The sequence below is a fragment of the Epinephelus lanceolatus genome, chromosome 21 (assembly GCF_041903045.1).
Source record: "Epinephelus lanceolatus isolate andai-2023 chromosome 21, ASM4190304v1, whole genome shotgun sequence".
NCBI lineage: Eukaryota > Metazoa > Chordata > Actinopteri > Perciformes > Serranidae > Epinephelus > Epinephelus lanceolatus.
Genome location: NC_135754.1, coordinates 26,605,863 through 26,633,247, shown reverse-complemented (window position 1 = coordinate 26,633,247; position 27,385 = coordinate 26,605,863). Strand labels below are relative to the sequence as shown.

Below are 27,385 nucleotides of genomic sequence, written 5' to 3'. Positions count from 1 at the left end.
AGTGCAGAGGTATGGAAACAGCATGTGGATAAATAAAAATGAATATAAAGTAAGGTGGTATTGAATGTAGTGTGTTATGTAGCCTACCATTTGTTATAATCTACATAAATTTGCTTATTTATTTAGTACCTGATTACACACGTTTCACCTTATTTTAATCCTGTCAGTGTTCCTGTAAATCGATGTGTTTCAGTGTTAACCCCATGGTAAAACACACAGAAATTGTTCCTCTGATTGGCTCAACCACAAAATTAGAATTCATGCGGTCTCTGTCCATTTTCTTCCTTCTTTCTGCTTAATGGTGAAGCTATAGGAGCCTCAGCGAGCCTGTTACTCTGAGCAGTGATGTGTTGAACTAATAAGAGTTGTTCCTCAGAGCTGCAGGTGCTCAATAAAAGACATCAGAGGGATGCACCTGATGCACGCATTCAAATCCACTCATCGCTATTCATCTTATCTGCACAAATATTGTAACCTACGACTGCATCCCATCTTTAAGAGTAGTCTTTCAAACTTATGACCCCATGCCCTCCCTCTCCACTTGTCATGTTGGAGTTTTGCCAGCAGAGGGCGGTGCTGCTTTCAAACTTCTTTGAACCTTGCTCAAATCTGTCCTCCTTGCTCAATTGAGTTTTTGATTTGTTTTGATGTTATCTCCTGGGCAGAGCAGACAAAAAGATGCAAATTGCCTTACACTATTGCATATTCCTTCTGTGTGTAGCTCCTCAGCTTGATAAGGTGTCTTAAAGCAGGTCACAGCCACTGATATTTAAGTTATCTCTGTCTTATCTCTGCCTTTGAAAGACATGTGGAAAATGTTATACCACCGAGTGGGACTGAAGTTGCTTTGAAAGACATCTGGGGACTGTTAATCCGCTGAGAAACACTGAAATTCATTAAACATCCAAGCAACTGCCAATTCTTTTTTAGAGGCAGTTGTATCTTTGAAGATCTGTTTTTAACTGCCTCTAAACAAAATCTTAAGCAGAATCTCGCCTGCAGCTCGAGGCAAGTTTCCTCTGTCTTGTAAATACCCTTCACTCATGCATTGTAGGACATCATGTGGGTCACGGTTACTTACCAGAGAGGACACTGGCCCATTTTAAAGACGGTCTCGCAAACGTCACATGGCTCGGGTTAGAGGCTTGAGGATAGCAGCGCCTCATCATCAGCCACCAACCACGAGATCACAGGGACGAGCAGAAACAGGGGGAGTTCAACAAAGAGGATTTCTCAAGCAGCAAGTGACTCATGGAATAACATGGATAATCTGCTCATTAGCGATCCTTTATCATTTGTAAGGACGCCTGAATGTCAGAAAGTTTGATTCGCTCTTTTAAACATTGTGTCTCAGACTTGCACAAACCCAAAATTAGACAGTGTGATAATGAAAATACTGAATCTTAATGATGTTCTTGGTTTAAATGGAAATCTTGTTACATCATGCATTGCATCAACAAGTGTTTGTTTTTTCTTTCAGCCCGCCCACCCCTCTGTCTCTGTCCATCTCCCTCTCTCTATTGGATGTTCAGCTCTTGTACTCAGTAACTCTTTTGTTTGGCAGAGCATCCCTCACATTGCTACATGCCTTACTGGAGACAGTACCCACTAGCACCTAGTTTATATCAAGACAGAGAGTGTTTACTTCCTAAACACCAAGGACAGAGGAGTTGGAAGCAAGTGAAAAAGAATGGTTTGGTAAGTAATAGTATCAGCAGCACTGTGGAGTGGTGTAATGAAAGCATGAAATTGTTGTTTGTCTCATGATCTTGAATTATTTACACTGATTTCTCCTTGTTATCCTCGCTATTCTGATACCTTTTTATAACAGATCCCTAACAACGATGACCTCCAGCATTCTTGTGGCTACTAATTCCTTGCAGTACATTTCTGGCATGCCTCATGGTAAGAAGTCCAGTTGAGCCAGGGGAGTCTCATTAATACCTCCACTGTAAAGGGCCTTTATTGTGGGCTGAAACTCGAGAGCTGTGAGTGGTTACCTGAGCTCCAGAGGGATGACTCTCCGCAGGCCAGCTGCCCACCTACGAAGAGCTCCGAGCTGGAGGAGATCAGGAGATGAGTCCCACTGGGAGAGCTTGATACCAGAAGGGGAAGTTCTGACCCGTGTTTCTCGCCCCCCACGAGCACCTCGGCCCCAGAGTGCCATTGAAGGGCGCCAGCTGGACGGCTGGCTGGAGCACCTGCAGAGGATAGAGAGCGAACTTCTCAGAGCCCCAGTACATAATCAGGTTCCAGCTTTCAGTGATCGGACAACGTCCATGCCTGCTCTCCACAAAGAGCCAACTGGACGTGCCTGGAGACAGCCAGGGACTCCCTTCTTCAGCAGAGGTTCATCTTCATGTGGGAGTCCCAGCCTGTGTGAGAGTTCGCCAGGCAGCCAGGAGTCCCTCCATACTGGGTTTCTGTCTCCCCCAGAACGCAGGGGAAGCTGGGAGAGAGCTCACATGATGCAGGTCCCAATGAAGGAGCAGGCTCAACTCAGTAATATTGCTCCAGTCAAAATTGGGTGGCTGCCGATCCAAAGGAGAGTGATGATAGTAGATGACCACTCTGCTAGTCAGGTAAAACACATTACACCTAACAAAGCATGAAGCATATATTTAGAAGGTTTTCAACAGTTTACACCAGCAATATGTTGTTACCATTGACAGAATAAAATAATGGACGTAGCCACCGTCACTTCTCTATTGGCTTTGTCAACTCGAGATTAGCATTTTGGCCGTCGCAATCTTGGATTTTTTTAGCCAAAAGTGACCATAGTAGAGATAACCCTAATGCTAACTGCTAGCTTAGTTAGCAGGGTACATTTACAGCTGTGGTTTAACAGTGATAATGCTAATGCTAATTTTCACCAGTGAAAACAGGCTTGGAACCATTAAAACAAAATGTAATGTATGTAATTTCCAGGGTCTGCAAGGGTTTTTTAGTACAACCAAACGCTGAACAAGACTTTTTTAGACAACCAAAACATTACAGTTAAAAAAAACTGACAACATACTGAAATTGCGACAGCTATGGCTACGCCTATCTGCAAATCTGAAATCACGCCATGGTTATGTTACCTAACCAACTTTGTCACAGTGGTAGTGTCTTGTCAACAGACAGCACCCATCTGTCACTCAAAGTGGCCACACCCTTAATTATGCATAACTTTAAGCCTTCATTACATTGAAATGGGTGAGTTATATAAAAATTCACCCCATGTACAGCTGTCACGACCGGGGAAATTAGCTATAGAGACCATAACTGGGTTTGTTTATGTTTTTGGTAGCAGGCTATGAGCATGTTCATATATGCTGTAAAGTATTTTTACATGGTTGTCTATGGGGATTGATTTGCTTTTGGAGCCAGCCTCAAGTAGTCATTCAAAGAACTGCAGTTTTTGGCTGAAGGTAAATTACAACACTACTATCTAGAGGTTGGGGGTTAAAATACAACACAACATGACAAACTGCCACAAATCTTTGCATGTAAATCATTAACAAAAAATTGATGCAGTGTTTTTGATTATTAATACAGTATCACAAACGTAACATTGCTATTTTGATATTTTCATACGCCCCTACTCACTACTCGAATGGGAGATTTATTTTGGAGTGTGAAGAATTCTTCTCTCAGAGAAGCCTCCCAGTATCACGTATGTGTCTGTGGTTTAGGGTATCAACCTGTTAAAGCAAGCCTTTGCAAAGACTCTGGACTGATTTACCCTGGATTTGGCGCTGACATCCTCTCAGGCTGTGTGACTCTGATTCTGACTTGTTAGTGAGACAGTGTAAGCTCCGCGAGTCTGAAGGTAAAGTGCTGTGTAATGGAGGTGATGGTGCGTGTAGTGCCAGGCAAGGCAGACTAAAACACACAGAGTGCCACAGAGAGCCATTTGTAGTCAAGTCTCTGTTACCCGGGGAGAAGGCAGAACTCCGGCATCCTTTGAAAACAGCTTACTCTGCAGGAACTCCACGCATTCTCGAAAGGTTTACGACTCATTTGGAGCTGTGGCAGCAGAGATTGAGCTTTGTGCCCTGAGAGGATGCAAGTCAATGTACAGAGAAAATTCAATGGGAGTATTACCCAGTGAACTGATAATGTGACTTCAAAATCAATAAGTTGCTGTGCTGAACCAGAGATTCAGCTGAATTGATGCACAAAGCACATCCCTTCCCTTGTGACTCTTCACTGAAAAAAAGAACATTATGTGAAGTCATTGTTGAGATTTTTTTGTATTTTATACAGTAACTTCTATTAAAAATTCTTTTAACTCATATTTATGAGCCCTAGTTCTAAAAGATGACTCTTAAAAGAATAATTTTTTGGGGGGAATACGCTTATCGCTTTCTTTGCTGAGCTTTACATGAGAAGATTGATGCCACTCTCAAGTGTGGGAGTGATATCGATCTTCTCATCTAACTCTAAGCAAGTACATGTTTCTCCCAAAGTATTAGACTATTATTGTAAATGTATCAGATGCTTCTACCAAAGAAAAATCCACTTTTTTAAGCCAGGTAAAATTGAAGCAAAGGTACCTTTTGTGTAAAATTACTTCTTTGTTACAGGTGAAACTGAAACAAGCCATCACTCCAACATTTCAGAAGAATCGAGCAACAGCCAACAGGCACCAGGGTGAGTACTGACGTGCAATTTGCTGTATCAGTGTACAATTACTTGTATAACTGCTGAGTTTTTACCTCACAAGTCCAACAAATGCACATTTATGCAAGAGTGATCATTATGTAAGAGTTGTACCTTAAAGCAAATGCGTAAAACCAAAATTAAAAACATGAGGCACAACAGAAGATTCCCCGAAACACACAAAGCTTCTGTTTCAATTGATGTTTAGTGCCTGATCAGTGCTAGGACAAATATAACCATGGGGTAACTGCAGGGGCCGGGTTAGCCAGAGGGAGAACAAAAGCTTATTTCAGGGCTGACTTGCCACACAGTTTACCTGCCTCTAATCAGCTCCTTGCAGCAGTGTTGCCCCTGCCCTCTTTCAAACGCTCCACACTGACAAAGTGTATGAACACTTTAAACAACCCCTGCAAAACAAAGTCAATTTCAAGTACAACTGGTCCCGACTGTTGTGCCACAGTATTCTGGCAGGATTGCAGGTAAAGGAAATAGACGTTATTAGGCTTGAAACGGGGACGAAAAGAGAAGGAGAGGGAGGCAGAATGATAAGGAAAGATGCAGACTGATTGGAAAAGGAGCCCTGTTAATCTTTGAACATGGCAGCCCCACACTCGCTGGGTTTGATCTGAGGTTTGATCTTTCAACCCTCTCCTTGTTTATACATAGATTATCCTGGCTAAGTTCGGGCGGCTTGCAGAAATCAAAGCAATCTGTCCACAGCAGCAGGGAATTTTGATAGAAAGGGCAGGTGTTTTAAAGAAACAGTTCACCCCAAAATAAAAAATACATATTTTTCCTCTTACCTGCAGTTTAGCTATAGAGATTACTTTGATGTGAGTTGCAGAGGGTTGGAGATATCGGCCGTAGAGATGTCTGCCCTCTCTCAAACATAATGGGACTAGATGGCACTCGGCTTATGGTGCATAAAGCGCCAAAAAATGCATTTGAAAAACTGCAACAGCAATGTCTCTTTCCAGAAATCATGACCTGGTTACTCAAGCAGGCTGTCCTCAGGAAGGCTGTGATCACATGACCAGTGCTCTGAAGGAAGTAGTATAAAAAGCAAAAGTCTGCATATGGAGGCAGGTTTGGGTGGTGCATGGGTCACAGGACTTTCCCCTTGGAGACCTTTGTACTGAACAAAGGTCTCCATGGGTCACAGGACTTTCCCCTTGGAGACCTTTGTTCAGTACAACATGGAACTAAGTGAACTTAGAGTAATTTTGAGGTACGTTGTCTCTGAGTTTCTTTTCCTAAACCTAACCTACACAACTTTACTTTAAGTACGTAACATGATGGGGCGTCGGTGGCTTAGTGGTAGAGCAGGCACCCCATGTACAAGGCTGTTGCCGCAGCGGCCCGGATTCAACTCCAGCCTGTGGCCCTTTGCTGCATGTCCCTCCCTCTCTCTCTCCCCCTTTCACACTTCGCTATCCTATCAATTAAAGGCAAAAAATGCCCATAAAAAATATCTTTAAAAAAAAAAAAGTATGTAACATGATAGCGCCATTCGAGGGACACTAATTCGTAAGATATTAATTGAACTGTGGCATACATTGGCTCAAGATAAGACTTTGTTGTGAGCAGTTTAATGTACAAACTATTTTCTTTCTATCAATCAACACACACCAACCGTATCACTACGCAGAAGGAGGTGTGTATCTACTGCTAGCTCACTTAGCACTGAGCTAGCTAACGTTACAGCTCTGCTGAGGAGGACGCCATTAATGTTTACATCTCTGTCTATCACAGAATTTTAAAATTTTAATTAAGACTAGTGGTCTAGTCTAAAAAGAGGAAAACACTCAGAAAACAGTCAACATTTAGCACATTTTATTGTTAAGTATTTGAAACATTGTCCCAAAACATTAAGAGCCCTTTGAAGAGAGGGGTCATGTCTCTTATTTCCCATCGTGCTATTTTAAAATTCTATTCTACTCGAGCATTACTGTGGGGAAGGGGACTGCTGTTTGACGGCTCTGTAGCACCCACTAGTGGCGGATGGCTGCATGACAGTTAAGTGGCCTTGCACATGACCATAACCATAACCGACTAATATTGCTGGTGTCGACTAGCAAGGGGGTGGACCTTTAATCGTTTAATCGATGACTAATTGCATGCGTCTGCACTATTTGCTAGCAAAGGGCTTATGTTTGTGACAGTGGTGCTAAGTGAACTACACTTCCCTCTGTGCAGCGGTATGGTTGGCAGGTGTAGTTCAGCACAAAATGGTTCCTACAGAAAACTGCTCACAGCAAGGTCTGTGGATTATTGTTTTTGTTTTGGCGCTTTGAGCACCACAAGCTGAGTGCCATCTAGTTCCATTATATTCAAGAGAGGGCAGACATCTCAACAGATGATATTTCCAACACTCAGCAATTCACACCAAAACAATCTAGACTGATAAATAGCACTACAGGTAAGAGAAAAAATATGTGCTTTTGCTTTTGGGATGAACTGTGCCTTTAAGTGCCATAAACCTTATTTAAAAAAAAAAAAAAAACATTGATAGTTATAAGCAATATGCAAAAGAAAAGCTAGTGTTGGTATAATGACAAGTATAATCATGTCATGTTAGACTATGATAAATCTCCATATGGTCTATAATATCAGTTAAATATTCATATTTTCAGTTACTTCACAGAGAATTATAATTCCGTGCAGGTGCATGTACACAACAAATTGGCCACGGCTGAAATCCCAGCAATGAGTCGAAGACAGATGATCAACAAGAAACAAGAATCTCCATGCAGGACTGCTTCCCAATATGTCTTGTTTCGATGCTAGTCGCTTTCGCTCAGCCATCAGTACATTTAAATCCACAATTCCACACCCGCAACCAAATGAAACTATCAGAAATTCCAGCCGCAATTATTCCAACAAGAACTGACTCGGTTACACTCCAGCTAGCAAATTATCCCACCTCTTTCTCATTCTCTTTCTCCCTCTTTCTGGATGTTGCTGACAACCCTTGCCGAAGTAGTTTTAATCAGACTCTGGGTCTTATTGCAGACACTTAGTACCCTCTCCCTCCACAAAAATCACATTTAACAAACTTAAAATGGCCTGATGTTAATGAGCAAATGATAATAAAATTGGATTTTGTGCTCCAAGGGCCGTCGTGTTTAGACAGACTGGCCAATTTCCACCCTGCTCACACATACTATTTAGATAAAACTCACAAGGATGGGGAATAAATTGGGAGGGTGGGGACTTCAGAGGGCATTTGCCATATGGCCTTGCTTCTTTATTTTCCTGTGGGATATTAAGCTGCTGTTGATTCAGAAAAAATGGTCATTTGAGCTCAGCTGTGGAGGTAATGAGAGAGGCTCCTTCGGTGGGGGGGCACACGTTTGTGTGGGGCCCTTTATAACAGCAAGAAATGAGACATATAATGACGGCAGAAAGACCAGAACACCTCTAAAGACAATCCTTTGTTTTCCGAATGTAATCACATTTGCAAAGTGGTGCAATTGTCACCTTGTCTCTTGTTTTTTTTTCCCTTAAAATGAAAAACACCACAGATTATCCACACAGCATTCAAGGGTTATCCCAAAGAGAGAGCCAGTCGCCATGGTAACAGCAGCAGGTGGAAATGCAGCCAGGCAGGCAGTCAGGGTGGCAATAGAGTATCAGTCAGGGCTGAGAGGCAAGCCAGTCAAGTCTCTGTGTCTCCTGAGGAAGCAGAGAAGTGGCTCCAGGGTGGTGCTGGATTCACTTTACAGTGCCAACGTCAATTATTGACAGTGTCAACATTGCCACACAGTCAGAGGAGTTGTGTGTGTGTGTGTGTGTGTGTGTGTGTGTGTGTAAAAGAGGAAGAGAAAGGGGGGTGGGCAGCATGTCTTGTGAGGAATGTGACATGTGATCATTTGTTTTGCCTTCATACATAGATGGAGAGGTGGAGAGAAGCCACACCAGTCCAAGTGCTTTGGGTGTTAAGACATGGCAGATACCCGATCAAGGCTCTCCCAGTGTTAAACAGGTAACTGAGAACGCCTCTGGTATGATTACTTTTCATTTTTTTCACATTGAGTTGAGGAGACGATGGTTATCAGTGGGTCTGTGTATCATGGGGAGTACATAGTAAGTCTGCCTGGGTCCTGACATGACGTTAAAATCCAGTGTGTAGGATTTAGGGGGATAAACTGGCAGAAATTAGTATAATATAGTAAGTATGATTTCATTACTGTGTGTTTTTGTCACCGTAGAGTGAACTTTTTATATCTACATAGGGAGCTGGTCCGCGTCTACAGTTACGCCACGTTGCACTCCCATGTTTCTACAGTAGCCTAAAACAGACAAACCAAACACTGTGTTTTTGCATTCATTCAGTGTTTTTACTGGTTTTAATCACTGGGTCCATTTGTTTTAGAGAGGAGGAGACCTCTGCGGATATTTCGGCTCATGGTTAAAACTGCTAGAATGTATGGAACTTTAGGCCTTGTTTACACGGATACCGATACAAATAAAAACACGTTTTTATATATCCCGTATAAAAAAAAAATTCTGGGTTTACACGATCAGTTGTGAAAACGATATCCCTGCTGACATGAAAACGCTAAAACAGCAGTTTTTTACTGCAATTAGCATGCCAGGCCAGTAGGTGGCGATACGCCATATGTCAAACACCATAGAAAAACGTTAAGCGCATGCACAGTGATTTGTTTTCCTCTTGGCGCTAGTGATAAAAACAATGATAAACTACATTTTAACCTTATGTAGCATAGTTAGCTGCTATTCACTTACTAATATTGGGCACAGTAGACGCCTTTGTTCGCTGATGTAGCGGTGATGTTGATGCAGCAGTGCTAAATTCATTTGTAATCTTGTAAGTAGTCCCAAAAGTGCTAGCAATGGGCCTGCGCCTAATGGGCATGCGCGAACTGGGTTGCAACGTCATCGTTTTCCAAAATCTCCGTCTATCCTGTTTACACGTCTCCATAGAAACGGATATTTTTAAAAACTTTTTTTAAAATCTCAGTTTTTGTTGGGAAAAACACCGGTTACGTGTAAATGATAGGTGCAAACGCAAAGATAAATACCCGTTTTCAGAAATATACAGAACCATATCAACAGGCCCTTAGTTATCACAGAAAAAAAAGGTGACTACGAAGTGCCAAAAACTTAGGAGAAACAATGTTTTGTAAGGTGAAACTTCCTTATTCAGTGTTTTTACTGGTTTTAATCACGGGTCCATTTATTTTGTAGAGGAAGAGACTTCTGCGGTAAAAACCTCCTGAAGAATGAACACTGAAGGCATTCTAACCGTGAGAAGTTTCAGCTGGTTGCGATCTTACAGACTGTTCCTTTATGTCTTCTATTCCTATTGATATACTTGTGTTTTGCTTCCTGAAGTTTAGGGCCAGTGTCTCCAGTTTATAACAGTGATAAATGTAGTGATTCAGTGTTCACTGGGTGGGATACTAATAATAATAGACATGCCAAAGGCCTCATTTATCAACACTTTGTTTAAAAAGCTCGAAATTCACTCCTACTAAGAAGATATTTAAATGTTCTTACAAACAGAGGAAAGTTATTCATTTTCATTTTCATTTCGTTTTTTTTCCCACTTGCCTCCTACCCATTCTGACCCTTCATTTATGTGACAAGAAAGTCTCATTTACATGAAGAAATGCCATGAAACAATCCCTCATGTTCACAAGCCATTCCCTTAAAAGCTGAAGGAAACAACACTAATTAAGATAGAACAGTCCATGGGATCAGAGATTGAAAAAAAACTTTTGAGATTGTGGAATTAAAGTTTTAAAAAAACAAAATGAAAGACTGTGGAACTTAGAATAGAGACTCAACAAATAGGAGAAAAAAAATATATAGCAGGTCGAAGCTTCAGTGCCTCATCAGAGTAGTCACTGAAATGGGAAAAAAAAGGAGAGAAGTGACTTATGATCAACACAAAGGCAACTGGCTGATGGCAGACTCCTTTGCTTTATGGACCATTATCAGCACAGATGTCAGTGTCTGTCTGCTGCCTGTCTGCTGCAGCAATTATCCAGAACTATGCAAAATTAGACATTTGTACAGATGACAAACAATGTCTAAATGTTGCCTTATACAAGATTTAAGTGGTAAATAGTCTGCAGCCTAGATTACCACCGTCTAACTGTCATAATCTCAAGTTATTTAATGAGTGACTTTGTGTACATATGACTTTGATCTTAATATAAGAAATATATCAGTGTGGGGCATCTGTGGCTTAGTGGTAGAGCAGGCGCCCCATGTACAAGGCTGTTGCCACAGGGGCCCGGGTTCGAGTCCAGCCTGAGGCCCTTTGCTGCATGTCTCTCCCTCTCTCTCTCTCTCTCTCCCCCCTTCACACTTCACTATCCTATCAATTAAAGGCAAAACAATTTAAAAAAGAAAAGAAATATATCAGTATACATACAGTACATTTTATTTACTATTGTTCTGAACCACTGTTTTCTTCACATTTGGTAAATGGTGTTTTGTTGACAGTCACAAATGTTCTTGCAAAAGCAGGGCTGGTTGAAATGTCTCAAACATAAGCACAAATCTCAAATTCACATACTCTATTTTCCTCTGAGACGAATCAATAGATAGCCTCACTAAGGAGACTCAAGCTTAGCCATTGCTATTGAGATTCAGCAAATTTTAGGAAAAGGCGCAAGGCGGCAGATGTATGATGGACGCGGTTGATGAAATGTTAAAACTTTTTTTTTTTGTTATTCAGAGTGAAGGCTACACATTTGTACAATTGGAAAATATAAGAATCAGGGGTACAACAATGATAAGTGAAAATTAAAATAATAACAATAAAAAAATAACTCATTCATTTACATATTTTGTCAAAGCCACAGGAAGCCACTGGAGAAAGGCTAAAGAGTCGCATGTGGCTCCTGAGCTGCAGGTTGCCTACCCCTGGCACAGACTCTCATGTTAAAAAGCCTGAACTTACAGCAGAAATAAACAGGTTTACAGCCTGGTACAAAAAATGATTTGGGTCTCTTTAGCTAATTTCCCCGCTCATGACAACTGAACAGGGTGGAATTTTTCTAGAATTCACCAGTTTACATTTTATAGAGGCTTAAAGTTCCATGATACGACAATGCAATACGTTACCATTTTGGGTCCCACTACAATTCGGTTTTAATGTGTTATGCATCTCTATGTATTCATTACTCTTCAAACAAACTGCTTGTCTTTTTTCTTAGAAAGGCAAACTTCCATTTAGAGGAGTATACTGATTTTAACAAACAAAACATTAACTGGGAATAAGCCTACTCAAGTTCGAAAACACCACACAGGGGCCTCCAGTTGTTTTAGATTATTTTCATGGGCAGCATTTGTATCAGGGTGGCCGTGGCCCCTCCTGGCCACCCCTTGGCAACGCCACTGATCCTGTGGCCTAAGGACCAGAATCTTTGCTTTTTGCCTCTCAGTTTCAATTGAGGATAGAGTCTCATTGTGATTCTGTGAGGGATAAGTCACGCTGTGTGCTGGCTCTGCCTGCTGCTGCTTCCATTGCTACTGGGGCATTCACTGTGTCAAGCATGGGGAGAGTCATCTGACTAAAGAATAAACAGCAAAGCCCTGAAGAAAGACAAGACAGCTGACCCGCTGTTGAAATGTAGTATTAGAGAGATGTCATATTGTCAATATATCATGCTGTATTAAATGAGGTTATGCTCCATTTTCTGTATTTGCCTCTTGAACACGGAAGCTCAAATTGGCAAGTATGAAAAGTACAGCATATGTCTTATTGTGTTGATTAATGGAAAAAGATTTAGCAGGAGACAGTAGCAACAACAGAAGGGTGGGCTGGGTTTCCATGCATAATTAAGGATCTTTATCACATAGAATCTCTTTTATCCACATGCTGTAGGTGCCAGAAAAACGAAGCTTTCCTGCTAACGAAGGGGACAGACCTGTGGGCTGGCAAGCTCTGAGGCGAGTCTGGAATACCAACAGGGTGTCGGCTTTCCCTGGAGGCAGTCAGTCCAATGAGCTCCCCACAGGGACCAGCTTAGACCCCAACAGGAAGTCTTCTCCAATGAAAACAACCAACACGGACCCCCTCGAGCATACTCCTCTGCATCGAACAACTTTCGCTGAACCCTGCAAACCAAGCACTCTGCTTCAAGGGACAAACAGCACAGATACGTACAAGTCACATACGCCTCTGCGTAGGACAGGCAGTGTTCAGCCCTTGAGGGCAACAGCCCCGCTGTGTACAACAAACAGTAGTTCTCAGCCTTCGCACATACAGACAAACTCTGCTGTAACTACACTCATCCCTCAGAACAAAACCGGCTTCTCCTCCATCACCATCTCCTCCAGGAAAGTGAGCAGATCGGCCAGTTTGCCCGGCTATGACACCTGCAACCCCTCCTCCCGCTCCAGTGAATCCCCTTCTCCGCCACTAGCCCATCAGTCCATGGACCCAAACTCCAGGCAGGTCACAGTGCAGAGGAAGGCCACTATAGTCAAAGTGACAGAGCAAAGGATGATGTCCAGCCCTGTTCCAAGCACAAAAACAAAGGGGACCCCACCAACTAGCCATGGTTTGGACACAGTGGTCCACAGAAGAAAGGCTACCATCATCAAAGTAACAGAGCATAGAGAGAGCTACAGTCCAGCAAAGGCTGGATCTGGGACGAGGCACCCAGAGTACAGACACAGCTACACAGAGGGACTGTACAAGGAAAACAGCATGTGGAGTCAGGGAAACCATTTGCAACACAAGGCAGCACCTTCATATCACCATCTGGATTCCTCAAACTCTGCTGTAACACCAAACAAATCCACCTCAGACCCAGAGAAAAACAGTGGAACACTACACAGATCCACACTGAGTCTTTTTGTGAGCAACCCCCCTGCCATAGCAGCACCCGTTCCCTCAGGGGTTTCACCAAAGGCTGTTGGACAGAGATCGGACAGGCCGCACAGACCGCTGAGCTGCTATGGCAATATGTTTGGACACACTGAGCCGAGCAAAGAGAATGTGACACAACCGGCTGCCAGGAAATGGAGCTTTGGGCTTCCACAAGAGACCAATATCAACCCTGTGAACTTCGACAGTAGTTTCATCAGCAGTCAAACAGCAGTGAAAGAAGCAGGTCAGCGAGCGGCAGACACCCTTAAGCCAAACGGAGGCCAGAAAGAGAGACTGCCACCAGAGATTGCGGTGAGGAGAGCGCCCCCCTGTCTAACTCTCATCAAGGCCCCGGGTAGGTTTCTCTGTCCCACTCTGACAGTCTTCTTGTCAGCACACAGGCTCCCTTTGTCTCTGATCTCCATTTTCAAAGGATGGCAATGTCTAAATATACACCTCCTCTGTGCCATTTGCGTGTTCTAGCTTGAAGTTATTACACACTCCACAGCGTTCTGGGGCCAAACTCTCAGGTTTGATATTGTCTTTCACCTTTGATGTCTTATTGATAGGCATTATTTGATTGTATTGAGATGATTCATTTATCTGCTGCTTCGAGTGCAATTGACAATCATACCAGATGTGTGCGCCGATGTCAAACACCATTGCCGAGACGCAGAGGCCCATTGGCACCTACAGATGCTTTCTCATTTTCACCTTCTTTCATTTTCCCACGCATCTCTTTGCATGTATAATCTATTCTAGTCCCCATTTTCACTGACAGCGCAGGGGAGGAAGAGAAATCACAAGCTGCTAAACATGGTGAAAATAAAGTATCAGGATGTGTTAGAATCAATTTTTGCATCCACATCCTACAATGTAGCGTGTCTTTGTAGTAATCATGTTGTGGGGACAAAATTCTGTTCAAACAGTCACAATGTGGGGACTCACTGGCCATCAGGGGGCTGAAATCCAGTCTCACAAAGCTACCCGCACTTTAAGATTAAGGCTTAGTTTCGTGGTTACATGTAGTATGGAAAGCGAGGTTAAGTGGAGCCTATTACACTATCAGGTTCATTCGTGTATTTCGGGTTTCTACTTGAACATGATGACATACTTTAATGTTCAAAAAATACCTTTTCCTGCCTGTGCTGATACACCTGTATTCACCCTCTGTCTGAGAGGGCGGCATTTAGCGCCTTTAAGCCCCTTCCCAAAAAAGCCCAGTCTGCTTTGATTGGTTAGTGTTGGTGAAAAATCACTAATAAAAGCTTCTAAACACAACTAACATATTCCAGCAAGACTATGATCTGAAACTGGGTACAAATCAATATCAGCAACCAAGGCTACATGTTTCCCTGACGTTAGCATCTAGCTACATGTACATTAGCAGTGTACTTGCAGCCGGGGAATGACTGTAACAGAGAATAGCCGCAACTTATCCTGGTGAAAATCACCATTAATAGCTTCTAAATATAACTGGACATGTTTCAGAAGGAATATGCTCCGAAATTAGGGAGATATTAATAACCTTGGCAACCAAGATTACATGTTTTTCTGATATCAGCATGTAGCTACATGTACGTTAGCAGTGTACTTGCAGCTGGGGTATGACTGTAATGGCTAATAGCAGCAATGTCCACTGTTGCCAACCCCTCAGTAAGAAAAGTAGCTATTGGCTGTCCTCAAAGTCGCTAGAAGTCGCTAAATGACATCATCGCCTAATTTGCATAATTGTCCATATGCATGTAATTGTAATGGCTTCTGTAGGAGAGAGGAATAACGTGGTGATAGAGACAAAAACTGAGTAAAAAAACACCCTGAATATGTTTAGAAGTACAAATGAACCTTCTTTCAGTAATTTATATTAGACAAAGAAAATTTTACATTTGTCGCTAGTCGCTTTTTTGAAAAAGAGTCGCTAGAGGGGTCTGAAAAGTCGCTAAATATAGCGACAAAGTCGCTAAGTTGGCAACGCTGGCAATGTCTCCTGGTGAAAATCACCATTAATAGCTTCTAAATACAACTAGATATGTTTAAGAAGGGATATGATCCAAAATTGAGAAATTAACATCATCTGCAACCAACATTACATGTTTGCCTGACGTTAGCAGTGTACTTGCAGCCAGGGAATGACTGTAATGGCTAATAGCAGCAATGCCTCCTGTTAAAAATCACCAATAATAGCTTCTAAATACAACTGGACATGTTCCAGAAGGACTATGATCTGAGTCTGGGGAGAAATTTTTTTTTTTTTTAAATTTAATTTAATTTTTAATTTAATATACTTTGTTAATCCCAGAGGGGAAATTCAATTTTTCGGTTCGGTTCCCTGCTCAAGGGCACCTCGGCAGTGCCCAGGAGGTGAACTGGCACCTCTCCAGCTACCAGTCCACGCTCCATATTTTGGTCCGGATGGGGACTTGAACAGGCGACCCTCCGGTTCCCAACCCAAGTCCCCATTGACTGACATGTACTGAGCTACTGCCGCCCCACATCAGCAACCAACATTTGTTTCCCTGATGTTAGCATGTAGCTACATGTAGCAGTGTAGGCTACATACTGTAAACACTTGCAGTAGCGTGCCTGGAGCAGATGACCATATAAAGAAACTCTATTGCTGATCTCAGCTTTCCTTAAAAGTAGAAAAACGTTAAGAACAAAGCATTCTGAAGTCTGAGGTTTTTTCCTCACAGGGATTACTTTGACAAAATTCTACCCTACTATCTGAAACTTTGCTCATGTTTAATATAAACATCTAACATTGCAATATTATCTATATGACAAAAAAATATGGAAAAGATAATAGGTCGTCTTGAAGGTTATGACTCAGTTCAACATTCTGTACCTCTCTCATATCTGTTGAGGTTACAGACAGGGGACAGTTGGCTTGTCTTAGCATTAAGACAGGAAAACTGATAGCCTGGCTCCGTCCAAAGCTAAAAAGAAAAAAATCGTCATCATCATAGTGTTTTTTTAGTCCTAAGTAAAATCTAAAATGAAAACATGACTGTGGTTTCACATGGGTTATGTGCTTGACTATTTCTTTGTGCCACTGCTGGTTGCAAACAACCTCAAGTTGATGATGAGACAATCAGACATGTTAACTGATGAGCTTTGGAGGTGCTAGGGGGCAGATTTTTCACCTTTGGATAAACCCAGGCCAGCTGTTTGCCCCTGCTGCCAGTCTGTATGCTGGACTGAGCTAATCATCTCCTGGCAGTAGCTTAATCTTTAATGGACAAATATAAGAGAGGTAACAATCTTCTCATCCAACTCTTGGCAAGAAAGTGAATAAATGTTTTCCCAAAATGTCAAACCATATTCGTTTAAGCCTCCAGGCAATGCAGAGCAGTTTCAAGTGTTCTGGTGAAAGTCCAAGTCTTATCACAAGTCTTTACAAGTAAATTGCACATCAAGATGTAAGTTCTTTCACTGCTTTAGCTAAATAATCAAATTTGTAAGATGAAGGGTCATATAAGGCCAAACTAATGCTATTTTGTTTATCTTTTTTTGCTCCACGATATTTTTGCTTTACAGTTCTGAAAGTGGTCAAAATCTTTACACCAAAAATGAATTTTGATTATGAAAAATGGCTGAAACCGTCAGCTTAAGCTATTGTTTGGGCATGCTGAATATTCAGTTGAATTAGTAATACGAGGAGGGAGTATTCTGCTGAGTATGTGTGTTTCCTCGTTCATGATGTCTTTTCTCCGTGTGAAATGATTAATTATTCCTTAATTACATTCATTAAGAGTGTCATCAATTAATTACAGAGGCCTGAGGCAACATAATTTAAATTCAACGTTTGATACAGTCAACCTCCAAATGAGGCAGGACATTATGAAATACTGTTAATATCTGCCTGTGGTGCACAGCAGCCAAAATGGCAGATCAACAACAGCCAGTCTCACTGTTTTACTTACTCTTCACTTACATCAAAGTCCTCTCGCCTTTCAGATCCCCACTCACATCAGTCTCAAGAGGAAGTGCTTGCTCTCAATGCAGCTGCCATCATAGCAAATATCAAACTCCAAAGACAACTCAGTAAGAAGAAAACACCAAATGGCAATTCTGAGGAGGACTCTGCTGCATCACCCCAGGGAAATACTGGTATTATTACTTCTCTCTTCCCTTCCTATGTAATCATAATTTCTTACCTTATAAAACATTGATCTTGTTTGCAATTACCTGAAAATACTGCAAGCTCAACACTTTGTTTACAGGGCAACATATTTGATTGAATCAGTACAGATCCAGTGAAATTCTTTGGTGCTGACATGCTGTGCCTATTTGATTCATACCAGGAAGTAATATGTCATGGCAGGCCCAGAGGCCTGTTGTGCCCAGGCATGTGAAGCCATGGAAAGTTTAAATGAGACGTAAACTATTTGATTTACTCTGCCTTGGTAGTGACAGATGGGGGGAAATGTGTGAAGCCACATCCTGATCAAAGAACAATCCAGCGTCACAACCAGTCTCATGCAGCATTTGTTCCTCTGAGCCTCGACCCTGAAAGGTCATCTCAAAGTATTTCTCTACAGGTGAGTTCAGAGGTATTTTTAGTCAATAACACAATCAAACAAAAGGTTTGGGTTTTAATGTACTTCTCCAAATGAGAATGTTAAGCACATAGATGCCATAGAAGATTGATGTGTCCTTTGAGAACAATGCGGTGTCTATTTGTAGTAGCTTATGTTAGTGTGTTGCAACCAGTATCACCGGCAACCCAGTTGCAAGAAAAAATGTTGGCACTGTTTGTTTCTACAAACCATGGATACGTTACATTTTCACATTATTGTTAAAAACTTTATGCCTCAACAATGCTGTGGTTAACATGTGGTTAGGTTTAGGCACAAAAAACACTTGGTTATGGTTAGTAAAAGATAATATTTTGGCTTGCAATACCAGGTTTTGAGAGCACTGGAACAATGGCTTTTTGTGCCATTATCACTACTGAAAAAAAGGAGTGCGTCAATACAAGACACCCATGTTGGTCCCTCAAAGGCCACTGAAAACACAGCAACAGGTCACCACAAAACACTTGCATTTGATGGCCAGAAAGCAGCTGGAAATCAGTGAAAGGTTGCTACAAAACAGCCACGTTTGGTGGCCAGAAAGCCGCTGAAAAATCAGTGACAGGTTGCTACAAAACACTTACATGTGGTGTCTAAAAAGCCACTGCAAAAACAGTGACAGGTTGCTACAAAACACCCACATTTGGTGCCTAAAAAGCCACTGGAAAATCAAAGGGTCACTACAAAACACTTACATTTGGTGTCTAAGAAGCCGTTGGAAAAACAGTGACAGGTTGCTACAAAACACCCTCATTTGGTGCCTAAAAAGCCACTGGAAAATCGAAGGGTCATTACAAAACACTTCCATTTGGTGGCTAAAAAGCTGCTGAATATCACCAACAGGTCGCTACAAAAAACCCATATTTGGTGCCTAAAAAGCAGCTGGTTAAACAGCGACATATTTGCTACAAAAAAGCTGCTAGAAAAACAACAATGACTTGCTAAATCACAAGCAGCTTTGTTTTTTGTTGATCTCGAACCATGGTCAGCAGTTGTCTGCAGCTTGGCAGGCATCTTGCTTAGGCAACACACATAGAAACATTTGTATGGTATGGATAAAATGTACAAATGTAACGTAACTCGTTGTGCAGAAACGTACAATGCCAACATTTTATTTTGGCGACTAGGCTGTAACCAGCCTATATGTGGAGAAAACATATATTTTTGGTAACAGAGTTTTTTTTTTAATCCCTATGTTGGCAGTTATCTGGCTCCTCAGTTTTATTTTAACCCACGTCAGGGATTTTGACCTCTAGGCTGGCAACCACTGAAGAACACTACAATGTCAGTGAAAGCCAATGACACATTTTTACTGGCTTTGGAGTTGTCCACGGGGTGCCCCAAAGCTATATTCTAGAGCGCGGGGAGTTGTAAATGGTTATTTGGGCTTAAGTGTTTTGTCAAGAAGAGCAATATGTTTCTGCTTTTGGCAGGACGCACTGCAGAGGTCCAGACCTGACTTCATCAGTCGTTCCCAGGGCAGACTGCGAGAGCTGGAGCGACGGGCGCAGGAGAGGAGGGAGCTGGCGGATTTGGTAGACCCACGGTCGGATGCTGCTCTCAGGCAGAGGAGAGCCCAAAGTGCCCGGTGTGCCTCTCTGAATGGTACTGTGCCAGCAGCCACCCTCACCTCTCTCATCCACTGTACTGCCCATTGTCCTACTGCAGCTGCAGTGGCTGTTTGCCACATCATAATCACACACATACAGACACAGAACAAAGAGCAAGGGAGGGTAGTTTTCAGCCAATACATGTTGTTTTTGAAGACCAATATTTTGGGATTTAAGCTGCTGATAGGTAACATTTTGCTCAACTACACGTAATATTCACATTTGTGTTTTGCTTAAAGGTGCTCACAATCCACAAAATCCTCTACTGAAACCCAAAATACTGAGTTATCAGTAGTTTCAGACAGGGTGATCCACTACAACGTCTCAATGACATGTAAACACTTCATTAAAATTCTGTACTGGTAGTCAGTACAGGAATTAATATTCACATACTGCATAGCTAAATGAATGAATAAAACATAAATAAAATGCACAAAGAAAATGATATGTTATATTCAGGAGGGATCACATAACAGGCCAGTATCTGAAATGTAATTAAAGGACATTTTCTGCCTGATGTAACATCTTAACTATTTTTAGGTCAGCTGTAAGGGAGAATAACCTGAAGGAGAGAACATGAGATAGAGAAGTGGCACACCAGGCTAAGCTGTGACTAAATACAATAAAAGGCACTTGAAGTAAGATATGAAACAAATGGCTGTATTGCATATATATTGTATATGCAAGTGCTCCTCTATTGAATAACAAGGTTTCAGAATGATTGCCAGCGCTGGATTTCAGCAAAAACTATTTCTGTGACCTTCAAATGTCATTAAGCTCTCGACGCAGTGTTCTGACTGATGAGATTTTCATTCGGAGTGCCAGGCTTCACAGTAAACAATAAAGAATTTAAAGATTTGTGGCAGTGATTTTGTAGCTCTCTCTGCCCTCTACTGGCTGTAACAAGAAAATACACCTGTGGGCCAATGACAGCTGGGAAAACCACATTTTTCATCAGTGTTCATGTAAAATGTTTGTGGGAACTTACAGTTCTTGCATGATGGTGAAATCAGATTTCATAAAATGTCTTACAAAGCTAGTAGAAAAGTTGGAACTCATGCCCTTATTTAAAATAATCTTGTCTGCTCTTTCGGGAGATTGCAATATGATCCTTATTTTCTGTAAGAGAGCAGGTCTCATTCTCTTCAAACACCAGGGAAAGCTAGAGTGATTTACTGCCATGCTTTTGAGCCTTCAACTCAATCAGCATTGTGTGTGTGTGTGTGTGTGTGTGTGTGTGTGTGTGCGCGTACATGCTCGTGTTTCCAGATAACCTTTTCAAACCCAGAGATAGAGCCATTACTGGGAAAGAGATGCAGCTGAGATCTAAGCGGTGAGTTCCATCTCAATCTCTACCTCGGCACGCTGTCAGATGTTTCTTCTTTGCAGGCAGATGCATCCTTATCTCTTGCGTTGCTTTCACGTGTGAAGGCAGAGCTTGTATCAGTGACATCTCCATACAAAATATATCGCTTTTGTTCCTCTGCCAATGCTTTTGCTCTAATTATGTTTTCCCCCTACCTTGCCTCACCCGTTTACTTTGCTTCCTGGCAGATCCACCTATTGATTAGGAGGAAATTTTAGGCTGAGGTGTTAACCTGTGGATTTATACAGGATAAAGAGTTAATAACATATAAGTTGTGGTGCATAGAAAGTGAATGACTGTATCCCACCCTTAGATAATTCATGAATTTAACAATACAAGTTTCTTATTAGAGGATTATATGCGACTGAATTCATGATAATCAATTTTTGATAGATAGATCAAAATAGATACATTATCATTTTTTTCTCTACTCAACTCTACTAACAATAATAAAAGATAGAAAACGATCATTGTGTTACAGTACGCTTGCAGAGGTGAAGAAGAATAAAGAGGAAGAGAAGAAGAGGGAGACGTGTTTGAGCAACAGGCAGCGAGTTGAACTTTTCAAAAAGGTAATCTCCACATGTCCTTTTCATAACACAGATAATAAACCTCACTAACCATGCGGTCAAACATCATTCAAACCCACAGCACTTTATTTTTTAAGTCTTGCACAGATGCCAAAGTTTTCTAAAAATGCCACCTCCGGTGAAATTTGGGGGATTTAAGTATAGAATGATGCAATAGACATCTATATACAGTGCATGATACTGACAGTGGTGGGGTCAAGTCACAAGTAAGGCAGAATTTATACTTCTGCGCTGTAGCCTGACGTCCACCTCCCCAGAAATGTAACTACACATTGCAGCGACGCAGACCTCCTGTCTATTTCTGTAAGCTGAAACCATTTCCCTCAGTGGAAACAAAGCTTTTATTTACTTTAATTTCACAGATAAGAAACAATAAATTGTGAAGACAATAAAGCCTCCACAAAAATAGCATTTTAAGTCTTGTGTGTGATTTATTCCTGGCTTCATATGAGCAGAGGAAATCTCCACTCATCACTAGGCTAATTTACGCAATGTAAAATGTCATAGGCTTGTGCTAATAACATTAGCATGTTGTATTTGTGGGGAAAATGTGTCCAGATAAAGACAAATGTTTGTCTGTGAATGCTGCGAGTTATAGTGAAGCTGATTTGTGTACTTGTGTTTGAAATTGTCTCCATTAAGCCATGTTTAATGTGTGTTTAATGTGTGTTTTGAATCAACTAAACTTTACAGCACTTCTCAGTTACACCATTGCCAACTAGTGTTTTGGAGGTGTAACTGCAGAGTGACAGACACACCACCGCACAAGTATAAATGCTTACAATGGCGTAGGCGTCGGCCATACGCTATGGCATAGGGGTCTGTCGCACGAATATAAATCCCGCTTTTCTTTGTACTTGAATCCCAAGTCAAGTCTTAAGTTAAGACAAGCAAATCCCAGGTCCAGATTCACATGTCGAATTCCAAGTCCTAAACTTCGAGTTTTGAGTCCTGAACAAGTAATAAGGCACTCTTCACCAAATGTGATGCCATTTTAACAACAGAGTAAATTACAAAAAATCATGAATGCTTCTTAAAATTTTCATTTAGGGGTGCCCACTAGCTCAGTGGGTAGACACGCCATGTACAAAGGCGTCCCTACTGCAGCAGCCATTAGATTGATTCCAGTTCACATGCTGTCCCCCCTCCTTCTTCTCCACCACTGGAAACCATCCTGTAATTAAAGGCAAAAAAAGTCCCAAAAAATAATTCTTAAAATTTGCATTTATTTGTTTAAACAAATTTGTTGAAATTTATTGCATCTCTGCCTGTAATTAAACTTTTTTTTTGTTAACCACCTTAGTTTTTGTGTGCGAACCAAACTATCTTTGGTATCATGTTTTTCCAAACAGCTCTCAGTTATGTAACTTGAGTTCTTTACAGTTCTGTTCTGCGACTTGATTGGATGCTGTTGGTTCAAAGGAAGTGGATCCGGGGGATTAAGTATTGACTTGCTGGGAATAAATAGTGTTGATGTTAGATGAGACAGGAAATGGAGAAAAATGAATTGATTCATGGCGCACTTTCTTTGGGCAAGGTATCAAGTACTTTCATGTCAAATGGCTCAAGTCCAAGGGAAGTCACAAGTCCATGTCAAGTTCCGAGTCTTGTGTCTTCATGCGACTTGAGTCCACACCTCTAGATACTAACAGAGAGTGTATAATAAGATGATTTCCCTACCTTAATACATAAGGATGAAAAAACTGTATATTAAGAAGTAAAATATGAACTTAAATTAATGCAAACAGACCTATTCACATGTTCCAGTGGTCATCTCTTAATATTTCACCTGCCTGTTTTGATCTCTCTGAAGTTATTCCAAATAAATATATGATGCACTGAATCACCATATCCCTGAAAATATTAAAGTAAATCACCTCAAAACAGCTCGCCACAGTGTTAACAAGTACTTGAGACACTGAACAGAACATTAATTGTGTATATGACCCACAGGCAATTGAGCAAGTAATAACACACCTTCCCCCTACAAGCTCAATTAAACCCTGCAAAAGGTGAAACATTTTTCAGTAATGGCCAACAATGTCCTTTTCCTCTCTACACAGCAGTGCAGCTGTTGATAATAATGGCTTTAAATCGCCTACTGAGTCCATCATGATTAACTGAAAAGACTTTTAGTGGAGAACATGAGGTTGAGGGATATTTAAACAAAAACCCTAGAAACATAGACACAAGGGGGAGGTGGATGGGATGCACAGTGTATTCATGAGTATTTTTCTGTTGAGGCAGACAGGTTGGCCTTGTGGGCTGAATAACAAATTACAATAAATAATATACAACAGAGCCTGGTGTTTATTCTCTGACACACAGAGATTGATTGGGGTCTCTATCTCCTTTCATATAGTGCTCTGATAAAGCAATTTTGCGGTTATATTTGAAGTAGAAATTCATACTTTTATTGAGCGTCTGGTCACTGTCTCTCATTTTGTAATTAAATCTCCCCAGATCTGATCATGATAATTGTAGGGCTGCAGGAATATTGTATTTCTCTTTGGTCACTTTTGGTAACTTGTCACAGAGGTGACCATTTATTTATGTATTTATTTATTAACTTAAATACCAGCAAAGAAAGAGAGAAAAAAAGATTAGAAAAAGACAAAAATTAAAATGAAGTAAAATAAAAATAAAATAAAATAAAATAAAATAAAATAAATAATAATAATCTTTGATTTTTTTCTACTGTTCTGATTGTATTAAATGTCTATTCAGTTTATTTTAAAAAGGAGCGTGTTAAATTGAATATTTAAGTTGGGATTTCTTTAGTTTCTTTGCTTTCAGGACAATGAGCTTATTATGCCACTAGAGGTCGTTGCTCCCAAACTTTTGCTATTTTCTTGCACTTCTCTGGGAGCTTCATTTGAAAAGCTTATCTTACAAAAATGTGTGCTTCAGATGCATTTTCTGCACGGATGTTATTGCTTTAATTCGAATACATGGTCAATAATAATCACCCAGAACAGAGTCAGATTTGTTGGAGGAATTGTAGTCACTCTCTTTCATGCTGCACTCTTCACCCTTTCTCTCATTATGGAGAGAAACTGTGAACCGTCTCATTGTGCCGAGTGTATGAGGCCCGTGTTCCCCCGTGAAACAAAAGGCCCTTCAGTGGCAGAGAGAGCTACAGTGCAGTGCCACCATTCAGCCAAAGCTGCAGGCAGCGTGGGTGCCCACACGCAGCTGCTCCGCCCACACCGCTGCTGTGGCAGATAACACAGGGAAGAGGGGCGATGCCAGAGATCAAGCAGGATCCTGAAAGAGGAGCTGGGAACCTGAACGTGTGGGTGAGAGGACTGCAGGGACGAGGCTTCTCTCCTGTGAAGCTGCGCAGGACTGTTTGATTCCCGTCTGAAGCTGGAAGAAATAAGAGCCACGTGGGGTTCTTGTGAGGACTAGACTGGTGATCTATAGTCATCAAGTGTTTTAGTAATCTGAGTTTTTGTTTTCTCATTGCAGAAACTGTTGGATCAGCTTCTTCAAAGGAACAACAGTTGAATGACAGATGAAGACGATGACATGTCAAAGCCTGTAGCATTACCTAACAGACTGATGGTGTGAACTTTGCCCTTTGACAGTGCTGAATATTAGCGTAGGTCATGATAGAAGTGCAGCTGTCCTTTCGCCCCCATTTGTCTCTCTCATTTATCACAACCATTACTTATTGTTCGAGTTACAGAGGTTAACATCTGTTTTTTTCTCAAAGGCAAATTCATGGCAACCTTTCGAAAACCCAGACAGTCATTTAACATTACTTACTGTACCGCTGTTTTGAAGGTTTTTCCAGAACCTTCAAAGACTCTTCTGCCCATCTGGATAAAAAATATATACTGTATATTCTGATGCACAATAAAAACGAGATCATCTTGCAATGGGATCACTCCAGCTGCAACACAGCAGTCTGCTACTTAAAATAAATGTGGCCCAGGGGCGTAAAGTAGGGGGTAATGGCCCCTTCTCTACTTCTTACCTCCCTACTTCCGGCGCCCTTGCTAGCGTAACAGTACAATGTAATTCCACTCGCCATAGTTGCCATAAGTTGATGTCTGTGTGTAGATTTGTTGGCTCAAGGGCATCCTCTCTTAGATGTAGTAGATAAATGCCACTGGCAGTTTTGAAATGTTGCCAGTAAATGAGAGACAAGTACTGCACCACAAAACAGGAGGTTATTTTAGCACAGAGGCTAACTAGCTAGCTTAGAGAGTGCAGTTATTTGAACGTTTTAGCACTTTAAAAAGCACAGCAACCCACTCATAACTCTTCCTAATGACATTTCCATTAATCAAAGTGTACATAATTTTGATACAGTGGACCTGCCAATGGCATTTAAAATTGACACAGAAACATAGAATTATGGCAAGTACAGCAAGGATAGAGGTCCACCTTTGTTTGGATAAATGCACAGATTTTCAGTTTAGGACAGGTTAAATGTGCTAACAGTAGTGTGTCTTGTGCTGACTACAGAATTTATTTAATGCACTTGAGCAGAGGAGTCTTTAAGGATTCTGGAAATATCTTCAAGATGGCGTTAAGTGTTGTTAAATGACCTTCTGGGTTTTCTGAAAGACTGCCATAGATTTGTCTTTTGAGGGAAAAAACAGATGCTTATCTGTGTGATTCAGCTGTCCTCACTGCCCTTGCCGTGCGCAATTACAAATGAAGATGGCCAAAATGAATGTATGAAATCACGTCTCAACATTCTGTAACCGAATATGACATTGGGCCTTTTAAACACGCTGGCTTTTGATGTAAGATACAAACCAGTAATGTATGCTGTTTATCAGCGTTATCTTGTTTTCACTTGATTGCAAATTGCCTTTCTTTTCCAGAATACTTCATGTAATGGGATGCAGAGTGAGCTCTCAAAGCACTGATGTCCTCACACAGCCACTTTCACATGATCTCATGTGATGTGAAGCAGTGATATAAGACAGAATCATTCATTATGCTTCGCAGTCCCTTCCAGGACGGTCTTCAACCGTCATCCTCATTATACAACCAATAAGCAGAACGAAGCCTGAAGTGGGCTCTGCCATCGCTCAGTGCCAGCTATTAGCTGTAAGATGGAGGAATGTGACCTCTTCTCACTGGAAATGCCCTGTTAATGGACAGTGCCGATTTGAATGGAGCTTTTGTCCCCGTCTTTGTCTCATGATAGACTGGGGCCTGCCGTTGCAGATTTAGATTTGCGAGATCCAAAGTGAGTGTGCTCGCAGTGCTGGGCATAAATCAAAAGTGAGATGTGGTGAATGTTTATTTTTTGAAATAACAGGCAACAGAGCAGACGCTCTTCATTATTCTTAATTGTTGTTTTAATCATTAGCCTTTAAGTCGCAGTTCTTTCACAGTCCAGCTGTTTCATCCATCTAAATTTGCGCTGATGTCTGGGAGATGACAGATGATTGCTACTGACTGCTTTTGTAAACCTTATTTCATGTCAGTGCACATGCATGTGTGGGTGTATTTGGACGATAAGAGATCATTAATTAATAACATGGTTCATAATTGTTTCTGTCTTTCTAAATGAGAAGATAGACAACAAGATTGCTACTTGAAGAAGGTTATTTACTGCATTTGTTGTTTTCTCTGTTCAGCTTTACAAAGAAGGTTTCATTATGCAATGTCATTCCTTAAACTTCAACTTCAGGTATTTTATATTTAAATAAATTACATGTATTTCATATTTGAGTTGTGTTTAGGTATGTTGTTTAATATTGTTCCAAATGTGGCTA

At 41.2% G+C, this 27,385-nt stretch overlaps 1 protein-coding gene across 1 annotated transcript; it reads left to right on the top strand.

Annotated features, from left to right (window-relative positions):
- The first annotated feature begins 412 nt into the window (after positions 1-412).
- Positions 413-27,332, top strand: c21h10orf90 (chromosome 21 C10orf90 homolog). The gene is made up of 11 exons (XM_033610900.2): positions 413-1,698; positions 1,832-2,582; positions 4,572-4,638; positions 8,541-8,632; positions 12,512-13,856; positions 17,459-17,611; positions 17,912-18,042; positions 19,509-19,680; positions 20,955-21,018; positions 21,533-21,623; positions 25,113-27,332. Exons 2-11 carry the CDS (start codon positions 2,016-2,018, stop codon positions 25,149-25,151), a joined length of 2,721 nt encoding a protein of 906 aa, XP_033466791.2. The 5' UTR covers positions 413-1,698; positions 1,832-2,015; the 3' UTR covers positions 25,152-27,332.
- The last annotated feature ends 53 nt before the right edge of the window (positions 27,333-27,385 follow it).

Excerpts from the sequence above, each read along its gene's own strand:
- c21h10orf90 (XM_033610900.2), top strand. The coding sequence starts at position 2,016 with ATGACTCTCCGCAGGCCAGCTGCCCACCTACGAAGAGCTCCGAGCTGG. Across the intron at positions 19,681-20,954 it reads CCGGTGTGCCTCTCTGAATG|ATAACCTTTTCAAACCCAGA; the intron begins GTACTGTGCCAG and ends TCGTGTTTCCAG. Across the intron at positions 21,624-25,112 it reads GAGTTGAACTTTTCAAAAAG|AAACTGTTGGATCAGCTTCT; the intron begins GTAATCTCCACA and ends TTCTCATTGCAG.